At 39.7% G+C, this 19,553-nt stretch overlaps 1 protein-coding gene and 2 non-coding genes across 3 annotated transcripts; all 3 read left to right on the top strand.

Annotated features, from left to right (window-relative positions):
- Window positions 1-6,396: 6,396 nt before the first annotated feature.
- LOC125577455 lies at window positions 6,397-6,503 on the top strand. Its single transcript, XR_007315870.1, has one exon. It is a non-coding gene; the product is annotated as a small nucleolar RNA R71 (small nucleolar RNA).
- A 2,873-nt stretch (window positions 6,504-9,376) lies between these two features.
- Window positions 9,377-9,483, top strand: LOC125577451. Its single transcript, XR_007315867.1, has one exon. It is a non-coding gene; the product is annotated as a small nucleolar RNA R71 (small nucleolar RNA).
- A 6,007-nt stretch (window positions 9,484-15,490) lies between these two features.
- LOC106361266 (cytochrome P450 83B1) lies at window positions 15,491-17,438 on the top strand. The gene is made up of 2 exons (XM_013800990.3): window positions 15,491-16,473; window positions 16,626-17,438. Exons 1-2 carry the CDS (start codon window positions 15,556-15,558, stop codon window positions 17,241-17,243), a joined length of 1,536 nt encoding a protein of 511 aa, XP_013656444.2. The 5' UTR covers window positions 15,491-15,555; the 3' UTR covers window positions 17,244-17,438.
- Window positions 17,439-19,553: the final 2,115 nt, after the last annotated feature.

Here is a 19,553-nt window from a genome sequence, read left to right as displayed (position 1 = left end):
GAGTATTTTCGTAATTTGGCTTGGACTTGGGCTTCAAGTCCGTTGGATCCAAAATGTCGCATGTCCAATGTCTCGACATCGATCGATGGTGCTTGTGTACATCGATCGATATTAATCTTCATTTGTCGAAGCATCTCATGGTGTCGATCGACAGCACTGGATGCGCATCGATCGATTGTTCTTCCTCTCGTCGACCTCTACATGGTCAGCTCGGATGAAATGTCCTTTAAGCTCCAAAATGCTCCAAAGTCATAGCTTTACTCCGAAATGCACCTGAACCTGAAAACATACCTAGAAGAGTAGAAAACATAGATATATATATATATAGTAAGACACCTATATACCATGGATGAAAACGGGTCAAATCCAATGTATATCAACTCCCCCAGACTTATCCTTTTGCTTGTCCTCAAGCAAAACATACATGCAGTCTCTTTGAAAGAGGTTTGAAAATATTAGGGACTACAGATTTTAAAGCATAGAATTCTTTTCCTCAACAATTTTTCAACCACATCTAAAAAGTCCTAATCACAGAAGCACACTATGCAATATCCTAGCTTAGCAACCATTTCTAACATAACACAACTCATCAATTCACGCCTGACATCCCCTCAACTGAATTCATTTCTTAGCATAAATATAAAGTGAATGCTTTACCTTAGGAGTATCGATCATAGGATGCAAGGATTTCAGACAAGTATCTGAAACTGCTGGTAAAAGTTAGTTTCTAATTTCTCTCTCTCTAATTTTCTCTCTTGAGTCAAAGTCTGCTTCCATTGCAGGATCAGTGACCAAGATTGGACAGGCTTCCATGAATCAAAACTTAATGGTGGTTGCCACCAAGCTCTATTCCTTTCTTTTTGACCTATATCCAAGAATTCTTTGTGAAAGCGAGCCTTGAAGATTTCCGCCTCCAAGTCCCGTTTCGAACTCTTTTATTGGAGTCTTTATGAATCAAGCCTTAATGGTTTTAGCCACCAAGTCCTGTACAGACTCATCCTAAGTAAACAATAGATCTTTTTTTTTTTTTTTTTTTTTTTTACAATTGAAATATAAATTACTAACTATTCTAGGGTCGAAATTTAGAGTGAGAAAATGTGATAAATAATCTACACAAGGCGTTACCTTCCAGACCTGTCTGAAGAATCCGATCCCATGTATACCAAGCCCCAAGACAAGCGGTTATGTCAGGTTTAGTGTTGGAAATCAGCTTTGGTTACTTCATACGGTCAAGGGACTATAATCTTATATTGATAGGTTGATCTGCTTTAGCATCTGTAGTGCTATCTGCAATCAGTAAATCTAAAATGGTGCTAAAGATTGGTTAGATATTTAAGTTTATATCAATATAAGATTATAGTCCCATTTCCAATAGCTAAGCATAATTTATTAAAATTCCTTTTATATAAGAATAAAATAAATTATATCACTAAATCTCCCCCCAGACTTAAATTACACTGTCCCAGTGTAACTCAGCCGGAGTTATGATGGAATAATTCATAGGTACGAAATGTAACAAGTAAAGAAGATACATCTGACCGGATTAGATATCGATCGATGGGAAAATGTTGCATCGATCGTCGTGTGTTTGTCTATGTTGAGCGATGTCGACGTCTCGTCGGCGGTCGATATTCAGGTCCTCCTACTTGGGTCTCCTAAATCTGAAAGATATAAAACGAAGGTAAATAAATGCTAGCTAATAAAACCAAAATAAAATACCTAATAGTGGGTTGCCTCCCACTCAGCGCTTGGTTATAGTCATTTAGCTTGACTGTGGTAGTGATTGGCTATTTGGTGGATAAACAGCTACTTGTTGGAAAACAAGCATCCACGTCATCTCTGCACATTCTGGACCAAGATGCAATGAAACTTCTTGTGGCCTCATCATTTCTTTTCCATTTGTCATCCATCTTCTTAAGTGCATTGGAGATGTTCTGTAGCCTATCTTGAACGTTGTCAATGCTGACCTGGTGCCAGCCTATGTTGTCATAGGCGTATGCTGAAAGTTCTGTCAGTTTCTCGTGCATTGACTCTATTATTTTGTGTATCAGCTGCTCGCCGGCTGGTGTAGACTCGGCGTCGATCGATCCGATTAAGTGTTCGTCGGTCGATCTCGGCGATTTACCATCGAGCGATTTCGCTCGCTTCCTGTCGATCGATGCTGATATCTAGTGTTGAGCTGCGAGTTACCTCTGAATGGCTTTGACTTCTTTATGTAGCCATTCTGCGCGGCTGTCTAGTCCACGGATTCTGTTGTCGAATGGAAAGTAGATGTCATCGCAGCGTTTGTCAAGTCGTTCCTCCATGGTGCCTATAGCAGTGTAGATCTTGGATGTGATCTTGTCAACCTCTGCTGCTGTGTAGGGAAGTAACTCCACAGGATTCTTGCCATCAATCCATGGCCCTCGTAGCCTGTCGATCGAAGATGAGTTTGCCTGCAAAAAAATTTGATTAGTAATTTTATCAATATCCCTTTGGGCATAAAGTATTTGACTAGACAGTTTGTTTAAATGTAGCATGACTGGTGATACGAAGCGGTCATGCATGTCCTCGTCAGTCTGCAGCCTATCATACATGGCTGAGATCTTAGCGTCGAGCGATGTGATGGTACACACGTTGATCGATGTGGCTGGTTGTTGGTCCTTCTTGCGAATGGTGTCCAGATCTTGCTGTAGTAGCTCGATTTTAGTGCTCAGCCAGTCCATGTTATTGTTGAAAGGGTAGTACACGTCGTTTATCCTCGTGTTGATGTATGAGACTTCCCATTCATCCTTGTGTTCTGCTGAACATTGCGGTTCTGCAGTGATCTGGGCTGTCGGAAGATTGACGTTGATCGATGGTGCATGTGGTGCGTCGATCGATGCTGAGGCAGTGGCTTCCTTCTCAAGTTGCTGTCGTAAACTCTCAATTTCTGTCTTCATTTCTACCATACTTCTGAAAAGCTCATTGTAGCCTCTATCCAAAGGTTGATGTGTATCTTCTACTAATGATTTGAGCTCCTCTCCCAGTTGAGCTCCACAAATACCAGTCACCATCTCGTTGATTTCATCTTTGGTGTAGAGTTCTGGTGCCAGTCTTGTGAGTGTGAAGGAAGTGACATGTTCTGGAAGACAGATTTGGCTCTCTTCAAAAAGAGATGCTCTTTCCAGTAATTTTCTGATGTTGTCCTTTGTGACAGGTATCATCTCACCAGCTACGCCTCGTGTGTGTCCACACTCATCTCTGTAGACTCCATACTCGTCCCTTCGTTCCCAAGTGAACTTTCGGGCTCCGTACATGTCAAAAGCGCGGTATCCAAATTCATAACGTCTGTCGATCGACGTCGGGTCATCCTTATCGGTCGACGTTGGTGTTATCCTGTCGATCGATGTCTTAGTTGTCCCGTCGATCGATGCTTGGCCTTTTGATTGGCATGATAGATCTGGATTAATTTCTGTTGCGGCGACTCCTACGTGTTTGTTTGGATCGGTTTGAATGACGTCTGGAGTGCCACGTTGCTGTGAGAATAGGTTGTCAGGTCCATTGGCCACTTGAAAGATATCTACTATGTCCTCTCTGGACACTTGTAAGATCCTTCCATCTATTGCACGTGCGTTGCCATCTGGATCCCTGAAAATACCAAATTCATCAAGTGTTAGAAAACCGTAATCAATGTTTGCATTATCATTCAATTTAGAAATATAAAGATTAGGTTTAAGAGTAGTATCGATCGATGCTGATACAAATGCATCGATCGAGGGCAGAATAATTTCTGGAGAACTTGTGTTCTTGAGATGATTGCTCTTCATGGATTTTCCTGTTGATGTAGACGGAAGAATGTTCATCTTTTCTGCATGTGTGTCTGCTCTGGTGTGTGGAGGTGGTTTCAGGGGTGCAAAACGTTTTAAATAGGTATCTATAAACCTAGTTGGAGAGGGAATATTCTCCTGCTCCTGGATTTTCGCTGCGGCACGAATATCGATCGATGTTCCTGTATGGGAGTCGATCGATGTGAACGGTTGTTTTGCTGGACGAGGGTGGGTATCGACAGATGTGGAGTGCACTTCATCGAACGATGTTGGAAACATGTTGGTGAACTTATGTGTTTCAAATCTTTCATCCTGCAAGGACATTTCTATTGCACGTTCCTTCCAATAATCCTCATCGTAATTCTCTGTATGTTCCTCGTTAGGTGAAGTAATTACAGTGTCAACTGCAAAACTTTCATGGAAACCACTGTCTGCCCAACTGCCTATGGAATAATCATCACGTCCTCTCTTGCTTGGAGGTTGGAAGGCAAGGTGTGGGTAACAACGATTAGGTAGAGCGAAATGGTCAAGCGGCTGATCAACATCGAGCGACGTGTTGTTGCGGTCATCGATCACCGTTGACTCATTGGAATCGATCGATAAAAAGGTGTGGGTGTCGATCGATTCCGAGTACTCTGTTTCGTACTCTTATTCGTACTCTGCTCCACAATGGCTTGCACCAATGAAGCCAAGTTCTTTCCCGTAATCCACAGAATTAATAATTTGTCTCTTAGGTCGGATAGGGTTGTAGTGGATGTTGGGGTCTATCAGCGTCAGACACAATTTGTTTTTGTTCATGTCACATACAGCTCCTACTGTAGCTAGGAAAGATCTTCCAAGTAGAAGTGAAGAGTTCCAGTTAAGCACGATGTCCAGGACATGAAAATCTATCGGGACAAGGGTTTTACGAATCTGTACCTCAAGATCTCTTATGATACCTCCAGATCGTTTTTCTGAAAGATCCACGAAGGTGAAGGATTCTGTTGAAGGTTCGATGGTCAAACCAATATGGTCTGCCATGATCCTAGGGAGGATACTAACTGATGCTCATGTGTCACACATTGAATGGGGAAATTCAACACCCTTGACTACGCATGGTATTGCAAACTTCCCAGGATTACTCTTCTTCGACAATGTGATCATGTGTCTCATCTTCTCTTTGACTTGATGAAACATTCTCCTAATGTCCTCCTCAGTTACCTTTGTTTCTCTGAAGAACATCCACAACCGGTGTGTGAAGTAAGCTTCATCAAAAGGTTTTCCGATTGGGATTCTGAGGATTCGTTTAGTGAAACCATCCATCTCCTTATCTTTAGCTTCCCTCTTAAGGTTCTTAGGAATTTTCTCCTTTCTTTTCCATAACCTTCTCCCTTCAGTTTCTTGATCTTCTTGAACTGGTTCTGGTGAACTATTTAAAGGGTTGGGTTTTGGTTCGGGTGGGCTAGCTAATGGTTTCGGTGGTGGTTTGAGTGCGTTGATATAGTCATTATCGATTGAGGGTATCCGCACTCGGTATGTCAGAGGTGCCTGTCGATCGATGGGACGTGTGTTGTGACGATCGACGTCTGACTCACTCTGTCGATCGATGGTTGGGTCAACCGATCGATCGATTTTATCATAGAAAGGGGAGAGTGGGTGAGGATGCTTAGCTGCGAATTCCTCATGAGTTAGAATTCGAACTGCATTGCATTCAGTCGATTTAGCGGACGACGTCGATCGATGACTGGAGTAATCCGTCCATCGATCTTCGTCATGGTCTGTCGATCGATGCGAGTTCATCGACATCGGTCGACACCATTGGGATCCGCCGAGACTCATGGAGCTTTCGATTTCGAAGTCTCCTTCCTCAAGCTTTTCATGTCTCACCACTTGCCAGAAATCATCATCTATGATGGCATTTACGTGGTGTTTTCCTTTGTAAGCTCCTGCCTCTCTAGCGAAAGCTTCTTGCCTCTTTATACTTTCGCCAGTCTGAATCACTTGCGTTTCAAGTTTTCTCACCTGAGTCCCTAATGTCTCGATTTTGGTGTTCAGATTGTTGTAGGCGGAGTCTATTTTACCGTTGAAATCCACGGTGATTTGTTGTTGTCCCAAAAGTACTCGATCAAGCATTTCTTCGATCTTGCTTTCCTGAGTCTGGGGTAGTGGATTCTGGTAGTAGGAGTTCGAGTAGCTTTTGCTGTTGTTGAAGGGTTTTTGAAATTGTGAACTCTGGTTACTTCTTTGACCATTTCCAAAGAAGTTTCTGATTCCGCCCTGGTTTCCAAATTTCTGGAATCCGGTACCTCCGATGTAGTTCACATTTTTTTCTCCTTCCGTATCTGTTACTTCTCGTTCAGCTAAACAGACTTGCTTCCTAAGAAGCCCGTGCACCACATCTAACTTAGCTCTTACTTCGTCCATCTGTTCCTTCCCGATAGAGGCTACAGACTTCTTCCGTTCAGAGTCAGTGTTTTTGGTGCTGCTGCTGTTAGCAAGGTTTTCGATAAGTCTCACAGCTTCTAACGGATTCCAAGTAGTGAAGTTTCCTTCACTCGCCGTATCAAGAGCCATTTGATATTGTAAGGCGAGACCTCGGAAGAAAGTTCTTAGCAGCTGCACTTCGTTAAATCCGTGGTGTGGACAGTCTCGCTGGAAGAACCTAACTCTAATCCACGCATCTTTGAAGGACTCTCCAGCCTCCTGCGAGAATGTGGAAATTTAGTTTCGAAGTTCTTCAGCGCGCGCCTCATCGAAGAAGTTTCGTAAGAAAGCATTCTTGATGTCGGCCCAGGATGTTAAGGATCATGTGGGTTGCCTAAGCCAGTGCATCGCTTCTCCATTTAGTGTGTATCTGAAGAGCTTGCACAGCAGGTAATCTTCGGGGACTCCTTCCATCCGAATAGCAGCGTTTAAATCCTCGAACTGTTCTAGATGGTCCATAGGATGCTCGTGTGGTAACCCAGAGTAGGGTATCTGCGACACGAGCATGTAGTATTGAAGCTTCAGCTCGAAATTCTGCTTCTGGATCTCCGGAAGTCGAATAGCTGATCTGTTGGAATAGTACTCATCTGGGCGATTGTAGTCGGCCAGTGGTTTCGATCGAGCGTCCTCGTCTACAGGTTGAGCAGCTCCTGTAGCATCATCATCAGGGATTACAGTCCCCTGAGCGTTTATTTTCTGACCTGTTGCATTCTGTTCTCGTCCTGTGTTAGAATAATAACGTTTACCATTTTTGACGATACGGTATCGATCGACATACGAGGTGTAATATCGATCGTTGTCGAACGATTAGGATCGATCGACGATGAAGGTCTGGTGCCGGTCGACGGTTGGTTGTGAGTATCGATCGACGACGAAGTTGTTGCGTCGAGCGATGTGGAACGTTCACCTCTACGGATGGTGCGTTCCAAATGAGCAGGATCGTCTGAGAACAGCAAGTCTTTCTCTTTGTTGCTTCTGGTACCGCTGGGCATGCACCTGAAAAGACAAGAAAAAGATTATGTTAGAAAGGGGGTAGAGAAGAAAATAAGAATCAATAAAACTAAATCTAATGGCGATCAAAGCTCCCCGGCAACGGTGCCAAATTTGATACCACTCAAATTACCCTAAGGAGTGTTACTCTCATCAAAAGAGGTTCAGATGTAGTACTGAGGGATCGAATCCACAAGGAGCTAGGGAACAATTAAATCTGGTGTTTATTAATTCTAAGAGTTGTAAATGTTTAAATGAAATAGCAATAGTAACAAGTGAAGTAAATAGTAAATGTAACTTGGTTGGAAATGATATTAGATGCAGGGCCACTATTCAGGTGTTGGAGATTATAATATCTATATATGCCTATTTGTTGCATGCATGATATGTTAGAGCTCAACCGCTTAACTCAGTGATCAGCTGTCGCATGTTTCACTGGTTAACAAACTAGATCTTGTGTCTCAACGGTTAGTATGTTGACAACGAAAGAGTGTCGATTGATGGTCCTATAGGGACGTCGACCGATACACCTTTACCTATGTCGACCGATAGTCAGTTGAGGACATCGATCGACGGGTTCTAGCCAGGCATATGCGCGAGTATGATATGTCCTATTAAGATACTAAATTGGCGGTTAGCCCTCTCTAGCAGTCCTAATATGATAGATAGATGTCAGGATGGGATAACAAGGGTGCTTGAGTGAACTACTCAGACATAGCAAAGCAATTCATGACAATGAAGAAATGGGAATTCATAGTATAGATGAAAAGAAATGAAAACAAGGAGTTCCAATCACAAGTGATCTTCTCTCCAAAACTCTCTCTCTCTCTCTCTCTCAAAGTAAAACTGTAACAAAAAGCTCTCTCTGCCGTCAAAAACACTTAGGCAGTATATAAACTACTAGGTTAAAAACTCATCAGGGCATTTTCGTAATTTGGCTTGGACTTGGGCTTCATGTCCGCTGGATCCAAAATGTCACATGTCCAATGTCTCGACATCGATCGATGGTACTTGTGTACATCGATTGATATTAATCTTCATTTGTCGAGGCATCTCATGGTGTCGATCGACAGCACTGGATGCGCATCGATCGATTGTTCTTCCTCTCGTCGACCTCTACATGGTCAGCTCGGATGAAATGTCCTTTAACCTCCAAAATGCTCTAAAGTCATAGCTTTACTCCGAAATGCACCTGAACCTGAAAACATACCTAGAAGAGTAGAAAACATAGATATATATATAGTAAAACACCTATATACCATGGATGAAAACGGGTCAAATCCAAGGTATATCATGTACCTTGCTGCGTCTTTACACTTTCAGCGGTTTGAGCAATATGAATATCCATCTGTCGCATGTGGCTGGCAACGTTGTCGTACTTTGTGCTCAGGTCATTGAACATGTGGTTCATTCTAGTGTTGATGTCAGTGGTGACCTGATTCAACACCTTGCCTTGCATATGCTGACCTTGTAGTAGATGATGCATCATCATGGCTAGACTTTTTAACTCATCTTGCGGAGCAGTTGTGGCCGCTGGAGTAACTTATTGGTTGGTCAGCTGTTTCTGATTCTGGAACTGATTGTGCTGAGCCTCGCTGAGGACATAGGTTTTCCCTTGGTGGTTCTGGTTGTACCCCTTTTGGTACCCAGCGTTCTGCCCTTGGTTGTTCTGGGTATTGTCAGCCGGAGTATCAAGCTTGGGGTAGTTGTACATATGTGGATTGTTCCTCCCGTTAGGGTTTGGGTGATAGTTCTTGAACTGCCATCCCTGTCCATTGACCTAACTGACCTCATTTTGATCATCCGCTAACTGATCTGCTTCCAAATTATTGTCTGCAGTTGCCTTATCCTGAGGAGATTCCTCCATGATGAAAACCTAGTTCTGGTTGCTCTTAATCAGTTGATCAACCTTGGCGGTCAGCTCATCTATCTTGCTGTTGTCGATGCTGTTCACCTTTTGGGTGCGATCACTCTCCCTGTTATTATCGGATGAGCTTGACACCATGTTTTCAATCAGCTCAAACGCTCTTTGCGTTGATTGGGTCCTGAAATCTCCCTTAAAGGCTGAGTTGAGGGCGTTTCGGTACTCCCATCCTACTCCATCATAGAACACTCCAAAGAGATACTCATCCTCAAAACTGTGATGTGGGCACTCTCTTCGATAGACGTTGAATCGTTCCCATTCATCACAAAAAGGTTCGTCCACCAACTGTTTGAAGGTGGCAATCTTCTGCCTCAGAGCTGCTGTCTTTTACTTCGTGTAGAAGTGGCTAAGGAATGAAGATCGGACCTACTCCCACGAAGTGAGTGATCCGGTTGGTAGAGAGTCTAGCCAGCGAGCAGCCTTCCCATCAAGAGAGAAAGGGAACAGTGTGCATTTGATGTAGTCTGGTGGTACTCCGTTTGCTCGAGTGAAGCCGCACACTTTCTCAAAGTTCTCAATGTGATCCATTGGGATTTCCAGGGGCAAGCCATTGAATATCTTCCTCTGCACTAAACTGATCAAGGCTGGCTTGATTTCAAAGTCTTGTCTGGTGCAGGGTGGTGGGTTGATGGCAGAGCGTGTGGCTGGCAGGTTACGTAGGAAGTTCCTCTGCCCAATCTGAAGAGCTTCTTCAGCGTTTCAGGCTGCTTGCTCAGAAGCGGCTTGTTGTGCCTGGATTGTCTGTTGCATCTGCTGTTGCGTGAGTGCCATTGCAGCAGTGAGATCATCTTGATTACCGTGATCACCCATATTGGTGTCGGTTGGTCCTGGCTGTTGACGGTTCTGTCTTTCTAATCTTGCGAGCTCTTCGTTGGTAAGCTGTTGGAGTGGTCCTTGTGCGTTGCTTCGAGTATTTCTACTGGTCATGCACCTGGATCATCAGCTTGAACAAATAAATAAAAGAAAGTTAGATATCTTAGACTAAATATAAAACCAAAAAATAAAGGTAAAAATCTGGTCCCCGCCGCAACGGTGCCAAAACTTGATACACTAAAAATTAATCCTTGCCACTATCAAGTTTAACAGTGGTAATTGTAATATTTGAGATTCAATCCAGAAGACCAGTTCACACTTTACTCTTATGAGTTCGATATCAAGCTAAGAACAATGAGTGGTTTTAATTTCAATAGTGACGTAGGGAATAAGTAATGAAAGGTTGTGTTCAATTTAAACAAGAAGCTAGCCTAGGGTAATTCATCGGGTGCTGATACTGAGCCAAACAATTATTCAAGCGCGATGAGATGCAATCTAGAACTCGGATCACTCGTGCTGGGACAACCCACTGTCGTGGTGTTGTTCCTTTTGCAGATCGATCTTGTTACCTAAGCTCTTGCTTGGAACAATATGCGATAGCAAGCTTTAGAGATAATTCACTTAACACCCTAATATCTACTTTCGCTGATTAGGGATACTAAGCTCATTCATAATTGATCCAGCTATCTTCTACACAGTTAGTGAGTTAATTAACTTAGGTTCGAACATTAAGTGATCAAGTTAATGCAAGCAATAAGTATTATATGAATGAAGACACTAATGAGATCGCTTATCTATGTTCAGCTCTTGTGATCAAACACCCTAAAACCCTAAGCAAGCTGAACTGACTACTCTATCATTATGCAAGATGACACAAACATGATTTCTGAATAATACTGCATAGAAAATAGAGTAGAAAACAAGGGTTCATGATAATCTTCTCTAGATGAGAGATGGAGCCTTCTCCCTAACAAGTTGCAAATCGCCAAATACAATCTAGAATTCTTGCAAAAACAAGCGTAGAAAACAAAATAAAGATAAGGATGGATTTTATATGGAGGTGCCATCGACTTCAAAGGAGAGATTATGTGACTAGGGCAAATCTTTGAAAGATATGGAAACTTCCATAAATGTCGGGAACAATCTTCTGGCTGCTTCTGGTGGGATCAACCGTCAGACTGCTCCGCTCGATTGTTCCACGGGGAAAGACTCCAATTCTTGCTCCTTTCTTGACGCTTCTTCCTTTAGCTCTTCAGTGAACTCCAGACCTGAAATGGCTCTTAAAGGACTAGACTAACTCGATAAAATATTGAAAAACAAGTTATAAAGCATATACAAAATGGTGTCAAAAACACCATGTATCATATGGTTTCTAAAAGACATTATTGGATAATTTTCTAATCACTTCTTTTGTTTGGAATAAGAAAATAGCAGTGGAGCTGTCAAGACATAAATTGGGTATGAAACATAATATATTTGAGCCTGGAGGAGAGTTGTGGAATCACATAAACAAGATCAAACTGACTGAGAAGAAATCAGCTGCATCGACATTTGATTTTGTTAATCTCTCATCCTTTGAATAAAGGTGTTACATGTCTCAGAAGCCAATTGGAGAATTAAACCACATCAGTTATGGATCCAACGAACTAGAGAACACAGGAAATGGCCATCTGATCATCATCATGATATTCCCATTTTGGCAAAACATGTCATTTTGGGTTGATGTGGTGAAATAAATGTATCTGATTGGGTTGGAAGGCCACAAACTTACTTATGGCGACCAGAGGAGCTTGCTAAGGTAAGTAATTATGTTTTCAAGGATTATGTTATCACTAAATACAAAGATATAATGCACTTGCTTTTGTCAAAAGAACCACATACAAATTTCAGAGAAGCCTTGAAGCACAAAAGAAAAAACTACAAGCAAGAGGAGCACAAGCAGTTCAGACCACCTGATTTTGAGCAGGATAAGCACCAAGACATCACTGGATTCATCATCAACAAAGAAGCACCTCTAGATCCAGAATACAAAACAAAACCGAGCAAAAACAGATTTTGAATAAGACTTACTCTATGATGAACTTTCATGTGCTAACTTGCTATGTGATTATGAATAAGGTTTGAGGAATGCATCCAGAGAAAGTAGAACCAACCTTTTGCAAAAATTTGACAGTCCCTTCTACATAACCAAACGGATCAGCAACAATGCATATCACCGAGTCTTCCAAGGTAAGTGTAATCTGATTTCAAACTTTAAAGTTGCTGGTTTGGTCCATTTTATTGCAGGTAAAACATATTAGAGGTCAAATCTTTCTGAAGAGGAAGGGATGATGTGATCATTGATATCACAAGACAATGGATGCATGAATCTGATCATGGAAAGCTTGCAGCTGAGGATGCAACAAGAATAATAAATTGTTCGAGATGGAAGCACTATCATTTTTATACTTCAACCACCATCCAAGACAGTCCAAGTTCAAGATCTCAACAACTAAGCAAGTAGCTTTTGTTGCTCTTTTCCTTACCTTTGGTTTTGTCCCACTGAGTTTTCCAAAGGAAGGTTTTTAGCGAGACCACAAGTTATTTCGAATCACTTGGTTGTTGATCCTTCGGTCCGAAAATAAGAGTTATCATTTCTATCTTATGTTATGTTTTATATATATATAAGTTTTCTAAGTCAAACATTTAGTCTTTATTTGTTCTTTGTTGCATTTTCGAGAGGATCCTTGTGTTTTTACTCTTTTTTGTATTTTTGAGACCTTGTGCATGTGCAAGCACTACAAGAAAACATCTTGTTTCATACGGACGATTTCGTCGAAAATTCGTCGGAATAAGCTATTTCTGCCAATATTCTAATGAAACAATTGTCGGTTATATCTCGTCGGAAAAAAAATTCGGGTTTTCTAACGAATTTCTAACGAAATTCCGACGGACAACAAAAATTAATAAAAACTTGAAAAGTGTTATATATATATATATTTATTTATTTTATTTTTTTTGAAATAACACTTTCAAAAATTATAAAAACTCTAAAAAGGTTTTAAAATTTGAAAAACATTTTATAAAATAATAAAACTTTATAAATTTCACAAAACAAAAAATTAAATAAACAAACTACAAAATCAAAATCAAACCTACGTAAACCACAACCTAACAACAAAATCTAACATCTAATTCATAAAATTCTTCATCCTAACATAATTCCAACATTCAAAACCTAAAATTCACAATTTTACAATCAAAAAGCAACATAAGTCAAATGAGAGAGGAGAAATGAGGAAGAAGAAGGGGTTTACGTTTTTATATTAAAAATTTCTGACGTATTGAGTTTGTCAGAAATCCGTTGGAATTTTTTTATTTGGAGCTTCACGAAAAATTAGGCAGGTTTTTTCCCAGAAAATTTTCAATTTCCGAAAAAATTCCGATGAATATACCATTTTCGTCGGAAATTCGTAGGAATATACCATATTCCTCGAAAATTCGTCGGAAATATATTCGCGATGAATTTCTGACGAATTACGTATTGGATTTTCGAAACAAAGAAAAAATAAACTAAATAATAGCTATTGATAGTATATTGATGATTATTAGGGGTTATAATCTTCATAATGTTTGAAAACACACAAATTAAAGATTGTAAGATGGATCACCGTAAATATTTGCTTGAGTATATAAGTGTTAACAAGAAAGGTTATGTATATGTCGATGCATCCGAATATGTACATAGCTTTAAATAATTGAGGTATTATTAACCCACATCATATTTATCATTTACTATATGTCTTGGTGATCTTGTAGGTATCCTGTTTAACATTTATTTTGAAGATTTCATATCTAAAACTCAAGCTCATCGAAAATTCGTCGGAAATTTCTGACGAATCTCCTACGGCAATTTTGCAATCCGTTCCGCGAAAACATAAACCCCAAATCTATACCCTAAATCATTTAATCTTTCTTGGGAGTCGTCGGTATTTCTTCGATTATTTTCGATGCTATTTCGTTGTATGGTAAAATTTCATATTTTTCGTAAATTCGTCAGAAATTTCTCAGAAATTTCCGGCGAATATTTCTTCCCTCATAAACTACTATGTTTTCTTGTAGTGAAGGTTCTTTCTTTATATGTGTGTTTTGAAATCAGTCTGAATAACAACCATCTTTTTATCATCTTGTTTTTATTGAGTTTTCTCTCGGTCTGTTGGTGTATAATATCCAACAAATCTAGGTTCAATTTTCTTAATGTGTCATCATTCGATCCACAGCCCTTGTGTGCTTGAGTCTCTGATTCGCGCAGAAAAGCTTATCCCTTTCTCAACCGTTCTACAGTGTTGATTTTGGCTAGGATCACATTTGTTCATGTATTAATTATCTTCAACAGCAAGTGTTTCAAACACTTCGAATAAAAACACTTCTGCAGATAAAACGTCTAACAGTTCTCTGCTTATGAAAATAAAAGTATTTCTAAACCCGGATCGTTACACTTAAACCCTTTAATACAGATGATACTGCCATAGACATTGTAGGATTTGCAAGCACATGACAATTATTTCCACATGAGTTAAACTGGTGTATTTTGACGGCCTTTAATTTCAAAATTGGCTGCGCAGGAAATGGGGACATATCTTTTTAAATAATTCTCTTGCTGTTCCGCAGAATTATCCGACAGACTTTTAAGTTGAAATTATACACAGTTAAACTGAAAAATTGACGTTTTCATTACAAATTATTGAAGTACAAAGTATTTACATAATTTAAAACAAGACTAGTTTGGCGAAGTATGCATTTCTGTTCATTAGACTTTCATACTCAAAAATGGTACTTCAATATTTTAAGTTATATGAAGTTATGGCAGTTAAACCCAAATTATGGCTTTGATTAAACAAGCATATAATTTCATATATTAAACCCAAATTTTGTGACTTAGAAAGGGTTCCTGAAGAATGACACCTAAATCAGAAGAAATTTTTGACAGTTCTCAAAAACTTTAAACTTACTTTGATAATTTAAGTTTCACAAAGTTTATAGAACGAAACCTAAATTTGATATTTTCTTAAGTTTTTCATTTTCGATTTCAGTAATAACTTTTAACTTATACTCATTCGATATTATATTCCAATATATGTATGTATTCAAAGGAAAAAATTACCCAGTCAACTCCTTATGTATAAAGAAAAACAACATGAATTAATGGTTAAAATATTTATGGTTAAAAGGTTATGCAATCACCTTGCTATATCATATCAAATTATATAAAATTCTTTTATCGAGTTCTATTTTATATAGACTCAAATCCATTTTATGGTGATATTTTCATATTTTAAAATGATCTCGATAATTACATCTGATTGTTTTCAGAAATTGTTTACATTTAAAAATGTATCTCACTATGCATATTAGAGACAAAGAAGCCAGTTCACCTACTAAAATCACGTTTTAAAAACAACGCAAGTTCTGTCACCCGTCAAAACAAAACAAAACAAATATAACCAACCAACCAACCAAAAAAAAAAAATTTAAAATGATAACCCTCTAAAGTAAGCGACGACTTAGCCTTCCTATTTAATCAGACCATCACTTGCAATGGTAGAAAATATCCAAAAACAAGCAGTAGTACAAATGGATCTCTTCTTGATTATTGCCGCGATGGTAGCAGTCGCAGCCTTCTTCCTCCTTCGGAGCTCCACGAAGAAATCTCTCCGGCTGCCTCCGGGGCCAAAAGGTCTTCCTATTATTGGAAACCTCCACCAGATGGAGAAATTTAACCCCCAACACTTCCTCTTTCGTCTCTCCAAGCTCTACGGTCCAATTTTCACAATGAAAATCGGTGGACGCTGCCTTGCAGTGATCTCATCGGCTGAGTTAGCCAAGGAACTCCTCAAGACCCAGGACCTCAATTTCACCGCTCGTCCTCTCCTGAAGGGGCAACAAACGATGTCATATCAAGGTCGTGAGCTTGGTTTCGGACAGTACACAGCGTACTATCGTGAGATGAGGAAGATGTGTATGGTTAACCTATTCAGCCCAAATCGCGTCGCAAGTTTCCGACCCGTTAGAGAAGAAGAGTGCCAACGTATGATGGACAAGATCTACAAAGCCGCTGATCAATCAGGGACCGTTGATTTAAGTGAGCTTCTCTTGTCCTTCACCAACTGTGTCGTCTGTAGACAAGCTTTTGGTAAGCGGTATAACGAGTACGGAACCGAGATGAAGAGATTCATAAACATCTTGTACGAGACTCAAGCCCTTTTGGGCACTCTGTTTTTCTCCGACCTTTTCCCTTATTTCGGATTTCTTGACAATCTCACTGGTCTTAATGCGCGTCTCAAGAGAGCTTTCAAGGAGCTCGACACTTACCTTCAAGAACTTCTCGATGAGACTCTTGACCCTAGCCGTCCTAAACCTGAGACGGAGAGTTTCATTGATCTTTTGATGCAGATCTACAGAGATCAACCTTTCTCCATCAAATTTACCCACGAAAATGTCAAGGCCATGATATTGGTTCGTAACTCAGTCCCTCAATAATTACTAAATGCTATTTTTTCTAAGTGAAACTATTATTATTTCCTTTCTTTTGTTAGGTCAGCCTTTTTTGGTTTATAGGTTTACTTTTGATGAAAGATTTAAAAATAACTTTGTCCCAATTTCAACAGGATATTGTTGTACCGGGAACTGACACTGCGGCAGCAGTGGTAGTATGGGCCATGACTTACCTTATAAAGTACCCTGAAGCAATGAAGAAAGCTCAAGATGAAGTTAGGAATGTGGTCGGTGACAAAGGATACGTCTCCGAAGAAGACATCCCCAATCTCCCTTATCTGAAGGCCGTCATCAAGGAGTCACTCCGTCTCGAACCAGTCATCCCAATTCTTCTACATAGAGAAACCATAGCAGACGCGAAGATAGGTGGCTATGATATTCCGGCGAAGACCATCATTCAGGTGAACGCATGGGCGGTTTCTCGTGACACAGCCGCCTGGGGAGACAACCCTAATGAGTTCATTCCAGAGAGGTTCATGAACGAGCAGAAAGGAGTGGACTTCAAGGGGCAAGATTTTGAGCTCCTACCTTTCGGGTCAGGCAGAAGAATGTGCCCCGCTATGCATCTTGGAGTCGCAATGGTAGAGATACCTTTTGCTAACCTTCTCTACCGATTCGATTGGAGCCTACCGAAAGGGATTAAACCTGAGGACATAAAGATGGACGTCATGACCGGACTCGCTATGCATAAGAAAGATCACCTCGTCCTTGCACCAAGGACGCACATTTGATCAGGCGTGATGGGGTGTGGCGAACAATAATATATTAGGAGAATTCTGCTAGTAGATATGGCGACAATGGTTGTTTTCCAGTGTACGGCAAATTTTCGGTTTGTGTGTCATGACTATATTTTTCGCTTGATTTTATGTTTAACAAATAATGTAATCGTGTTTTCAAACTAGAAAATTAAATAATGTACCCCCCTATGTGCAAGGTTCCTTCGAATTCGGAATAATTGTGTAACACCCATCTCATCATCTTTTGAGAACATCTTTTCCCTCATTAGAGTCAATCAACAAATTTTAATAAATCCATGTCGTAACTAAAAAAAAAAAACCCAAGAAAAATACCCATGACACCAGTTCTTGCGGATGTCATCTATTCGCCAGTTTCACCTAAAAAAGACAAGAAAAATGATTGAGTACATGAAAATCACTTTAAAAGGTATAAGACGCTGGACCCGTAATCCATAGACTCATGCATATCACTCCGAATATATATGTATAATTTAATCATAACACTAGATTTTGACCCGCGCTTAGAAAACACAGATTTATTTTTAAAATTAAATAAATTCTTCTTATATACTTTCTATATAAGATAATGTATATGTTTGGATACATTTACTCGGGTGCATTGAACCGTACTAAATTGGAAAAAACCCTAAAATTAAGCTAAATTTCATAAATAGCCGAGCATATCCTATATCTTTGGAATAGAAAAATAAAAATCAAACTAAGGAATAAAAGAATACTTAAAATTTTAAAATACAAAGTATATACCTATTAAACATAACCAAACCATTAAAAAAATTTATACTATTAATGAAACTATATGTGGTAATGATCACATCATGTGTAAACATGTTTGAATAATCTGTCATATATTCATGAGAATTTATTGTTAGAGTAATTATGATTATGTGAGAGTAATAAATGAGTTTATTTAAATTATGTAAAGTATTTATAGTTAGAGAAATATAAGGTAAAACTAAATAAATAGTTAAGTCTAATGAAATGGTCCAACAACTTTGTTTAATTAGATTTTTTAAGACTCCTTCCCTTTTAATAATATAGATATAACAAAGAAAACAATTAATGTGTCCAAAGAACAAACAAAGATCCTTGTTACGAAATATGTAATGCACCTTGTAACAGCCCAAAATTTAAACCCAAAATTTTTCTTAGGATTAAGTAAATAAACAAATGTCCTAATTACGAGATATGTAATGCATCTTGTAACGACCCAAAACTCAAACCCTTTTAGGTTTAAATGAAATCTCATTAGATCCATTAGGAATACACCTAGGGTTTTTCTTTTTTCCCCTATAAATATAGAAGTCCCCTTCTCTCTTCTTGCATCACAAATTTTAAGCGGAGCCATGCAGAGAATTCTGGAGACCAAAATCTTTAGCCATCATCTCTATTTTTGTCTTTCACGCAACCATCTCTCTCTCTCCTTGTCGCTGATCTCTCTCTCTATATCTCTTTGCCGGACCACCGCGTGCACCACCAAAGAAGCCGTCGGCCACCGATCCCGAGCCACCAGCCGAGTTGGAGTGCTTGGTTGTTGCTTGCTATGGTTCCTTGTTCTCGAGTTCTATCAGATCTACTTCCAGGTGAGATGATTCGAAGATAGTTTTCCTAATGATTATGTATATTGCTTGATGTGGGAATTAGGGTTTGGTTGGACGTTCTTGCTAATTAGGTTGGTAGATCACAATGCTTGTCAGGTTGTTAGATGCATGTATCATATTGAATAAGAATGCTCATACTACTTAAAGGACCTAATGGACTTGTGTTGATGTGAGAGATTGAATTGTTAATTTTGTCAACGATTTCTGTTATTGCTTGTTATGATTGTTTGTTGAAAGCTAGGATGCTAGAAAGAATTTAAAGATTATGTTAATAGATAAATGGAATGAACAAGATAGTAGAATGCTTAAATATGCTTGTATTGATTGTAAACTAAATTGCGTGTGAAACCGATAACGGGTGACGTCTAAATGAATGTGTTGAATTATGAGAATGAGAATGAATTAAATGTGTGGCACCTAGAATGGGTAGCGTCTAGAAAGAGATGTTGTGTTATGTTGTGATAAGTTGTGAGAGTAGAGCTAATAGGATTGAGTCATGCCGATTATGGGCATAAATGACTATTGAGACCACATGGTGGACAGTGCCAGATGAGCCAACGGGCCATGAGTGGGTAGTTACGTAAGATGTGTGGTTTGTAGACCGGTTTGGGCGCCCTGCAGAATAGCCGCCATGGTGGGGGACGATTGTGTGCGTGCACGAGGTCCTAAATTTTAGGTTGTGTGG

Source organism: Brassica napus, chromosome A8 (assembly GCF_020379485.1).
Source record: "Brassica napus cultivar Da-Ae chromosome A8, Da-Ae, whole genome shotgun sequence".
In the NCBI taxonomy this organism is placed as follows: Eukaryota; Viridiplantae; Streptophyta; class Magnoliopsida; order Brassicales; family Brassicaceae; genus Brassica; species Brassica napus.
The sequence above is the reverse complement of the archived record's forward strand: the minus strand, read 5'-3'. Positions and strand labels throughout refer to the sequence as shown.

What these genes read in the sequence shown, in the direction of transcription:
- LOC106361266 (XM_013800990.3), top strand. Translation starts at nt 15,556, where the DNA reads ATGGTAGAAAATATCCAAAAACAAGCAGTAGTACAAATGGATCTCTTC. An exon ending in ATGTCAAGGCCATGATATTG is followed by an intron (nt 16,474 to 16,625) that starts GTTCGTAACTCA and finishes CAATTTCAACAG; the next exon opens with GATATTGTTGTACCGGGAAC.